Raw genomic sequence first — 9901 nt, 5'->3', positions numbered from 1 at the left:
TTTAAAAAACAACAACTCATATGCAATATTTCATGGAAATTAGATTTTGGATAATGTAAATTGAAAATAAGATAGAGACGGAGAAGATTATTTTATTCTTTAGAAACGTTTGAGTTTTTTTCAAAGCCAAAACAAAAATTTGAAAAAAAAACTAAACTCCTAAAAAGTTGTGTATATGTACAAAGTTTCTATGGTGATTTTTTCAGAACAATTAACTGAATACTAAAGTCTGGTAATAGAGGCCCAAATTTCACTTCAGCTTGTCAGGATAATGTATTTTCTAGAACTTGTGTTCCCATTGGAGTGCGCGCCTTTCATGAAGGTCAGCGTCCTCAGGTGTGCAGGTCTTTATTATGGTAACAGGGCAAAATCATGTAAACGATGGTGTATACTTTCTTCTACAGCTTCTAATATTTTGCCAGATTCTCTCCCTAATTCTCGTTCTTCTTCCCCCGCTCGCGTATCCCACCAGGCGGGAAACTAGCAGGGCAGTCTGTAGAAATATCAGTTGCGACCGTCGGACAGCCACTTAGCGTAAGTGCCACAATCGGTTGCATGAATTACCAATTTTTGATAGATACTGGTTCATCACTTTCGCTGCTTCCTAAAGAATCAGAACTTACTCAATTCCTCAGGCCAACTGCTGTTACTCTTACTAATGCTTAAGGTAAACCCATACGTTGTTATGGTGAAGTCGATGTAGACCTTGGGATACGATGAATTAGGCGTTCTTTCCCTTGGTCTATCGTCATTGCTGACGTTATACATCCAATTTTAGGAACCGATTTTCTTGCAGCTAACTCACTAATGGTAGACTGTAAAAACCAGTCATTAATAGACTCCTCTACCCAAGATAAGATTCCTCATGAAGTTTCTTATTTTCCTATTTCTTCATATTTGGTTAATGATAATGGGGTAGACCCAAAAGCTGCTGAACTCCTTTCTCAGTTTCCGGTTCTCACTTCATCTTTCCAGTTGTCAGCCACTACTCCTCCTGTGGAATCTATACACCATCGTATTGATACAGGTGACTCACCTCCTGTACATTTCAAAGCAAGACCTTTGACAGGTGAGAAGCTCAAAGCGGCTAAAGATTAATTTAAGTTTTTGCTTAACGCCGGAATCATTCGGCGCTCCAACGCTCCTTGGGCGTCTCCTCTGCACCTCGTCCCCAAGAAGGAGCCCGGTGCTTGGAGACCTTGTGGTGACTATCGCGGAGTCAATAACGTAACTGTGAATGATAAATATCCCATACCACATTTGCATTGTCTCACCATGTCACTTAAAGGTAAGAAAATATTTTGTCATTTTGATGCATAACAATGTAAAATGACTTGAATATAAAGAAAAATTTTTTTTTTCATTAAACACCTTAAAAACACATAAGTAAGACGTTTGAACATATATAGTGTTTTGCCTACATTTCCTACATTTCTGAGTTTTGGTGTATAAAATGCTGGAAAACACCAAAATAACCCATTTTTTTACATATTTAATTTCCTTAAAAAAAGTATGTAATCATGCCTTTTGCCTACACTTCTGTGTTTTGGTGACAAAAGAGCTGAAAACTAGTAAAATAAGACGTTTTTGTTACTATTGCTTTTGTTTCTCTAAAACTTTTTTTTTTTAACTTTATCGTTTTGAAGTATAACAATGTAAAATGACGAATATACAAAATTTTGAATTTCTTTCATAAAACACTTTAAAAACACACAAATTAGACGTTTCAAAAGCTGGAAAACACCAACATAACCCATTTTTGACATTTCAGTTCTTTAAACAAATAGTGTGTAATCATGCGTTTTGCTTGCATTTCTGTGTTTTAGTGCAAAAAAAGCTGAAAACTACTAAAATAACACGCTTTTGTAACTTTTTGGTTTCTCTATATTGGCTTGGTTTAATCAATTTTATCGTTTTGAAGCTTGAAAATGTAAATTAACTTGAATATAGAAAATTTTCAATTTTTTTTTTCATACAAGCCTTAAAAACACTTAAATATGACGTTTTAGGAAATATAGGGCTTTGTCTGTATTTCTTAGTTCTGGTGTATAAAATGGTGGAAAACACCAAAATAACCTATTTTTGACATATTTCAGTTCCCATAAAACACCTTAAAATCACATAAATAAGACGTTTTGAATGCTGAAAAAAAAAAAAAACAATTTCCGACATATTTCAGTTCCTTAAATAAATAGTGTCTAATCATGTGTTTTGCCTGTATTTCTGAGTTTTGGTTAAAAAAAACTGAAAACTACTAAAATAGCACATTTTTGTTACTTTTACTTTGGGTTCTCTATATTGGCTTGTTTTCATCAATTCTCTCGTTTTGGAAGCATAGCAATGGAAAATGACTTGAATATAGAAAATTGTCATTTTTTTTATCATAACATCTTAAAAACACACATATGTATATAACACGTTTTAACAAATATGCCTGCGTTTTTTAGTTTTGATGGAGAAAATGCTGGAAAACACCAAAATAGCCCTTTTTTTGACAATACAGTTTCTTAAACAAATAGTGTGTATTCATGCGTTTTGCCTCCATTTCTGTGTTTTGGTGCAAAAAAAGCTGAAAATTGCTAAAATAACATTTTTTTGTTACTTTGACTTTGGTTTTCTCTATATTGGCTTGTTTTCATAAATTTTATGGTTTTAAAGCATAACAATGTAAAATGATTGAATATGGAAAATTTTTAATCGCAATAATTTTTTTTTTTTTTAAATACCTTGATAACACATAAATAAGACGTATTAAAAAACATAGCGTATATTTTTGTTTTGGCTGCATTTCTGAGTTTTGGTGCGTAAAATTCTGGAGAACACCAGAAGGGCCCATTTTTGACATATTTCAGTTCCTTAAAAAATTATGTGTAATAATGCGTTTTGCATCTATTTCTGTGTTTTGGTACAAAGAAAGCTGAAAATTATTAAAACAAGGTATTTGTTACTTTCACTTTGGATTCTCTATATTGGCTTGTATTCATTAATATAAGAATTTAAAATGAATTGAATATACAAAATTTTCATTTTTTTTTTCATTAAACACCTTAAAAACTCATAAAAAAACGGTTTTTTATGCTGGAAAACACCAAAAAACCCCATTTTTTTTTTTTTACATATTTCATTTCCTTAAACAAATAGTGTATCATGCGTTTTGCCTACATTTTTGTGTTTTGGGCCGCCGTGGTACAGTGGAACCATGCGTGCTTTGGGGTCCGAGGGGTCTCCAAGCGCATGGGTTCGAATCCTGTCCACCGTCCGAGTGTAGGATAGGCTTCCTCACTCGGGGCAACGATTTTGAGATAGGAGGTACCCCCAAAAAGTATCCTCTTTAGCCCATAATTTCCCGTGAAAAGCCCACATGGTATAAATAAAAAAAAAAGCCAAAAACTACTAAAAATAACACGTTTTTGTTACTTTTACTTTGGTTTCTCTATATTGGCTTGTTTTCATCTATTTTATCTTTTTGAAGTATAACGATGGAAAATGACGAACATATAAGTTTAAAAAAAATTTTCATCACGCACCTTAAAAACACAAAGAAAAGATTTTTTAACAAATATTTTGTTTTGCCTGCATTTCTGAGTTTTGTTGCATACAATCCAAGAAAACTCCAAAATAACCCATTTTTGACATATTTCAGTTTCTTAAACAAATAGTGTGTAATCATGCATTTTGCCTGCATTTCTGTGTTTTGGTGCAAAAAAATCAGATAACTACTAAAATAACACGTTTTTTGTTACTTTTACTTTGGTTTCCTTATATTGGCTTATTTTCATCAGTTTTATAGTTTTGAAGCATAACAATGTAAAATGACTTCAATATACAACATTTTCATTCGAGATAGTTTACTTTTTTTCATGAAACACCTTATAAAATACATAAATAAGAAAAGTATAGTGTTTTGCCTGCATTTATCAGTTTTGGTGCATAATATGCTGGAAAACACCAAAACAACACATTTTTGACGTATCCGTTCCTTAAACAAATAGTGTGTAATCATGCGTTTTGCCTGCATTTCTGTGTTTTGTTGGAAAAAAAGCTGAAAACTACTAAAGTAACACGTTTATTTTATTTCATTTTTTTACTTTTACTTTGGTTTCTGTCTATTGGCTTGTTTTCATCAATTTTATCGTTTTGAAGTATAAAAATATAAAATGACTTGAATATACACAATTTTCATTTTTTTAAACACCTAAAAAACACACAAATAACACGTTTTAACAAATATAGTGTTTTGCTTGAGATTCTGAGTTTTGGTGCGCATAAAATGCTCGAGAACACCAAAATATCCCATTTTTTATATATTTTAGTTCCCTAAACAAATAGAGTAATCGTGCGTTTTCCCTGCATTTCTTTTTTTTCTTTTATATCTCTATATTGGCTTGTTTGTATCAATTTTATCGTTTTGAAGCATAACAATGTAAAATGACTTAAACATACAAAATTTTCAATTCTTCTCGTAAAACACCTTAAAAACACATAAATAAGACGTTTTAACAAATATCGTGTTTTGCCTGCATTTCTGAGTTTTGGTGCATAAAACGCTGTAAAACACAAAATAACACATTTTTGACATATTTCAATTCCTTAAACAAATAGTGTTTAATCATGTATTTTATCTGCATTTTTGGGTTTTGGTGCAATAAAAGCTGAAAACTACTAAAATATCACGTTTTTGTTACTTTTACATTGGTTTCAATATATTGACTTTTTTCCATCAATTTTATAGTTTTGAAGCATAACGATGTAAAATCACTTCAATAAACAAAATTTTCAATGGAGATAGTTATTTTTAATAAAACATCTTATAAATATAAAAATACATAAGACGTTTTAAGAAGTACAGTGTTTTGCCTGCATTTCTAAGTTTTGGTGCATATAATAAACACCAAATTAACCCATTTTTTGACATATTTCCGTTCCTTAAACAAATAGTGTGTATTCATGCGTTTTGCCTGCATTTCTATGTTTTGATGCAAAAAGAGCTGAAAACTACTAAAATAACATGTTTTTGTTACTTTTATTTAGGTTCTCTATATTGGCTTGTCTTCATCAATTCTATCGTTTTGAAGCATAACAATGTAAATTGACTTGAATATATAAAATTTTCAATTATTTTCATAAAACACATAAATAATATGTTTGAACAAATATAGTGTTTTGCTTGCATTTCTGAGTTCTGGTGTATAAAATGCTGGAAAACACCAAAACAAGCCTTTTTTGACCTTTCAGTTCCTTAAACAAATAGTGTGTAATCATGTGTTTTGCCTACATTTCTGTGTTTTGGTGCAAAAAAAGCTGAAAACTACTAAAATAACTCGTTCTTGTTACTTTTACTTTGGTTTCTCTATATTGGCTTGTGTTCATCAATTTTACCATTTTGAAGCATAACAATGTAAAATGACTTGAATATACAAAATTTTCAAATTTTTCTTAAAACATCTTAAAAATATATAAATTAGACGTCTTAACAAATACAGTGTTTTGCCTGTATCTCTGAGTTTTGGTGCATAAAATGGTGAAAAACACATAAATAACAAATTTTTGACATATTTCATTTCTTTAAAGAAACTGTTCAATCATTCGTTTTCCCTGCATTTCTGTGTTTTGGTGCAATAAAAGCTGAAAACTACTAAAATAACTCGTTTTTGTTACTTTTACTTTGGTTTCTCTATATTGGCTTGTTTTCTTCAATTTTATCTTTTTGAAGCATAACAATATAAAATTACTTGAATATACAAAATTTTCAACTGAGTTTTTTTGTTATATAAAAGTCCTTAAAAACACATAAATAAGGTGTTTTAACGAATTTAGTGTTTTGCCTGCATATCTGAGTTTTGGTACATAAAATGTTTTGAAAAACATAATAACACATTTATGATATATTTCTGTTCCTTAAACAAATAATGTTTAATCATGCGTTTCGCATTTCAGTGTTTTGGTGCAAAAAAAAAAAAAAAAAAAAAAAAACTAAAATAACATGTTTTCCTTTCTTTTACTTTGGTTTCTCTATAATGGCTTGTTATCAACCATTTTATCGTTTTGAAGCATATTAATGTAAAATGACTTGAATATACATATTTTTGAATTATTTTCATAAAACACCTCAAAAACACATAAATAAGACGTTTTAAGAAATATAGTGTTTTGCTTGCATTTCTGAGTTTTGGTACATAAAATGCTGGAAAACACCAAAATAACCATTTTATGACATATTTCATTTCCTTAAATAAATAGTGTGTAACAATATTGGCTTTTTGCCTGCATTTCTGTGGTTCGGTGCAAAAAAAGCTGAAAACTACTAAAAACACATAAATAACACGTTTTTACATATATAGTGTTTTGCGTGCATTTCTAAGTTTTGGTGCATAAAACGCTTAAATACACAAAAAAACCCCATTTTTTACATATTTAAATTCCTTAGACAAATAGTGTGTTTTGGTAGCATTTCCAAGATTGGTGCAAAAAAGCTGAAAACTACTGAAATAACACGTTTTTGTTTATTTTACTTTGGTTTCTCTATATTAGCTTGTTTCCATAATTTTAATCGTTTTGAAGCAAAACAATGGAAATTGACTTAAATAAACAAAATATTTAATCGAGATAGTTTTTTTTTCATAAAACACCTTAAAAACGCATTAATGAGACGTTTTTACAAATATGGTGTTTTGCCTGCATTTCTAAGTTTTGGTGCATAAATTGCTTAAATACACCAAAATAACCCATTTTTTACATATTTCAATTCCTTAGACGAATAGTGTGTTTTGGTAGCATTTCTGAGTTTTGGTGCAAAAAAACTGAAAACTACTAAAATAACACGTTTTTGTTCATTTTACTTTGGTTTCTCTATATTAGCTTGTTTCCATCATTTTAATCGTTTTGAAGCAAAACAATGGAAATTGACTTGAATAAACAAAATATTGAATCAAAATAGTTTTTTTTCATAAAACACCTTAAAAAAACATAAATAAGACGTTTTTACAAATATAGTTTTTTGCCTGCATTTCTAGGTTTTGGTGCATAAAACGCTTAAATACACCAAAATAACCCATTTGTTTTTTAACATATCTCAATTCGTTAGACAAATTGTGTGTTTTGGTAGCATTTCTGAGTTTTGGTGCAAAAGAGCTGAAAACTACTAAAATAACACGTTTTTGTTCATTTTATTTTGGTTCCTCTATATTGCCTTGTTTCCATCAATTTTATTGTTTTGAAGCAAAACAAAATAAAATGACAAGCAAAATTTTCAATCGAGATAGATTTCTTTCATAAAACACCTTAAAAACACATAAATAAGACGTTTTAACATATATAGTGTTTTGCCTGCATTTCTTAGTTTTGGTGCATAAAATGCTTGAATACACCAAAATAACCCATTTTTTACATATTTCAATTCCTTAGACCAATAGTGTGTTTTGGTAGCATTTCTGAGTTTTCGTGCAATAAAGCTGAAAACTACTAAAATAACACGTTTTTGTTCATTTTACTTTGGTTTCTCTATATTAGCTTGTTTCCATCATTTAAATCGTTTTGAAGCAAAACAATGGAAATTGACTTGAATAAACAAAATATTTAATCGAGATAGTTTTTTTTCATAAAGCACCTTAAAAACATATAAATAAGACGTTTTTACAAATATAGTGTATTGCCTGCATTTCTAAGTTTTGGTGCATAACATGCTTAAAAACTCCAAAATAACATATTTTTTTTTTTACATAATTCAATTCCTTAGACAAATAATTTGTTTTGGTAGCATTTCTGAGTTTTGGTGCAAAAGAGCCGAAAACTACTATAGTAACACGTTTTTGTTAATTTTACTTTGGTTTCTCTATATTGCCTTGTTTTCATCAATTTTATCGGTTTGAATCAAAACAACATAAAATGACAAATAAGCAAAATTTTCAATCGAGATAGATTTGTTTCATAAAACACCTTCAAATCACATAAATAAGACGTTTTTTTTTTTTTTAGTTTTGGTACATAAAACGCTTAAATGCACCATAATAACCCATTTTTATATACTTCAGTTTCTAACACAAATAGTGTGTTTTGGTACCATTTCTGTGTTTCAATGCAAAAAAGTTGACAGACTTGAAAATTGGAACTTTAAATATTGGCACTATGACAGGGAAAGGTAGAGAAATAGTAGACATGATGGAAAGAAGGAAATTGGAGGTACTCTGTGTCCAAGAAACAAGGTGGAGAGGAAACAAAGCCTGTGAACTTGGAGAAGGATACAAGCTATCTTATAGTGGTGCAGATGTAAGAGGCAGAAACGGAGTGGGAATCATTTTAAATCCAGGTCACAAAGAGAACATCATAAGTGTTAACAGGAAAAATGACAGAATTATGCAATTGAAGTTGATAATTGGAGGAATGGTAATGAATGTAATTAGTGTATATGCACCTCAAGCTGGTTGCGAACATGAAGAGAAAGTAAAGTTCTGGCAAGATTTGGATAGCATAGTGGCAAGTGTAGCGGAAGATGAACGGATTATTGTGGCAGGTGATCTCAACGGACACGTTGGAGTGAGAAATGAAGTGGAACGGGTACATGGTGGTAATGGAAGTGGCGTTTGTAATGAAGAAGGAGAAAGGGTGATTGATTTTGCGGTAGCATACGACATGGCCATAGTGAACACCTTTTTTGTAAAGAAGGACTATACCACATATTCGAGTGGGGGACTGGAGACACAGTTAGACTACATCCTGTATCCGAGGAGTAACATGCAGGAAGTAAGGAACTGTAAAGTTATTAAAGGAGAAGTGGTGGCAAAACAACACCACCTCGTAGTGGGTGTGCTGAATATTAAGAGAAGAAAGAAAGGGAAAAGAAGATCAACGCCCAAGGTGAAATGGTGGAAAATGAAAGATGAAGATTTGAAAGTTCAGTTCCAGCAAAATGTACTAGAAGGAGTAAGGTTGAAGGATGTTGTGGAGGACTGGTGGAATCACAATGCTCAATTAGTTCTACAAGCAGGAGAAGAAATATTTGGTATGACATCAGGAAGAGGACCTCCAAATGATAAGGAAACGTGGTGGTGGAATGAGGAAGTAGCAGAATGCATCAGAAGGAAGAAAAATGCCAAGAAAGCCTACTATGTGGATAGAACTGAAGGAAATAAAGAAAGACTCAAGGTTGCAAATAAAGAAGCAAAGAAAGCAGTGGCTGTAGCAAGGCGGTGGTTAGAGAGGAAATATATGAAGATTTAGAATCAGAAGAAGGACAGAAAAAGATCTATAGAATTGCTAAATCAAGAAACAAGAAGACAAAAGATCAAACCCACATAAAACATATGAAAGATAGGAATGGTACAGTGCTGCATGAAGAGGACCAGATTAAGAAAAGATGGAAAGCGTATTTTGACAACCTGCTAAATGAGGAAAATCCCAGAATACTAGTGGGTGAGGGAACACCAACTGAAAGAGTGACGGAAAGTATCAACCGAGCTGAAGTGGGACAAGCTTTGAAAATTATGAAAAAGAATAAAGCGGTAGGGCCAGATAACATCCCGATAGAAGTGTGGCAGTGCCTCGGTGAACCGGGGATTGATATTATGTGGGACCTCATGAAAAGATCTATGAGCAGGAGAAGATCCCATCTCAATGGAGGAAGAGTGTCATCATCCCCATTTACAAAGAAAAAGGAGACATCCAGGAGTGCTCAAACTACAGAGGAATCAAGCTCCTGTCACATACAATGAAATTATATGAAAGGATTATAGGAAGAAGGATTGCAGTTGAAACAGAAGTGAGTGAAAATCAGTTTGGCTTTATCGAAGGTAGACAGACGTCGGATGCAATATTTGCCCTGAAACAGACCATGGAAAAATACAGAGAGAACCAGCGGGAACTACATATTGCTTTCATAGACCTTGAGAAAGCATATGATCGTGTC

General features: G+C 31.7%; 1 protein-coding gene across 1 annotated transcript; it reads left to right on the top strand.

Annotated features, from left to right (window-relative positions):
* The first annotated feature begins 8124 nt into the window (after positions 1-8124).
* LOC123519722 (craniofacial development protein 2-like) lies at positions 8125-9216 on the top strand. Its single transcript, XM_045281227.1, has one exon. The coding sequence runs from the start codon at positions 8125-8127 to the stop codon at positions 9214-9216; it is 1092 nt and encodes a 363-aa protein (XP_045137162.1).
* The last annotated feature ends 685 nt before the right edge of the window (positions 9217-9901 follow it).

The sequence above is a fragment of the Portunus trituberculatus genome, chromosome 46 (genome assembly GCF_017591435.1).
Source record: "Portunus trituberculatus isolate SZX2019 chromosome 46, ASM1759143v1, whole genome shotgun sequence".
Lineage (NCBI taxonomy): Eukaryota > Metazoa > Arthropoda > Malacostraca > Decapoda > Portunidae > Portunus > Portunus trituberculatus.
Note: the sequence above shows the minus strand (reverse complement) of the source record. Positions and strands in the feature narration are given on the sequence as shown.

Bases quoted from the DNA above. Each gene is read 5' to 3' on its own strand.
- LOC123519722 (XM_045281227.1), top strand. From the start codon at position 8,125: ATGACAGGGAAAGGTAGAGAAATAGTAGACATGATGGAAAGAAGGAAA.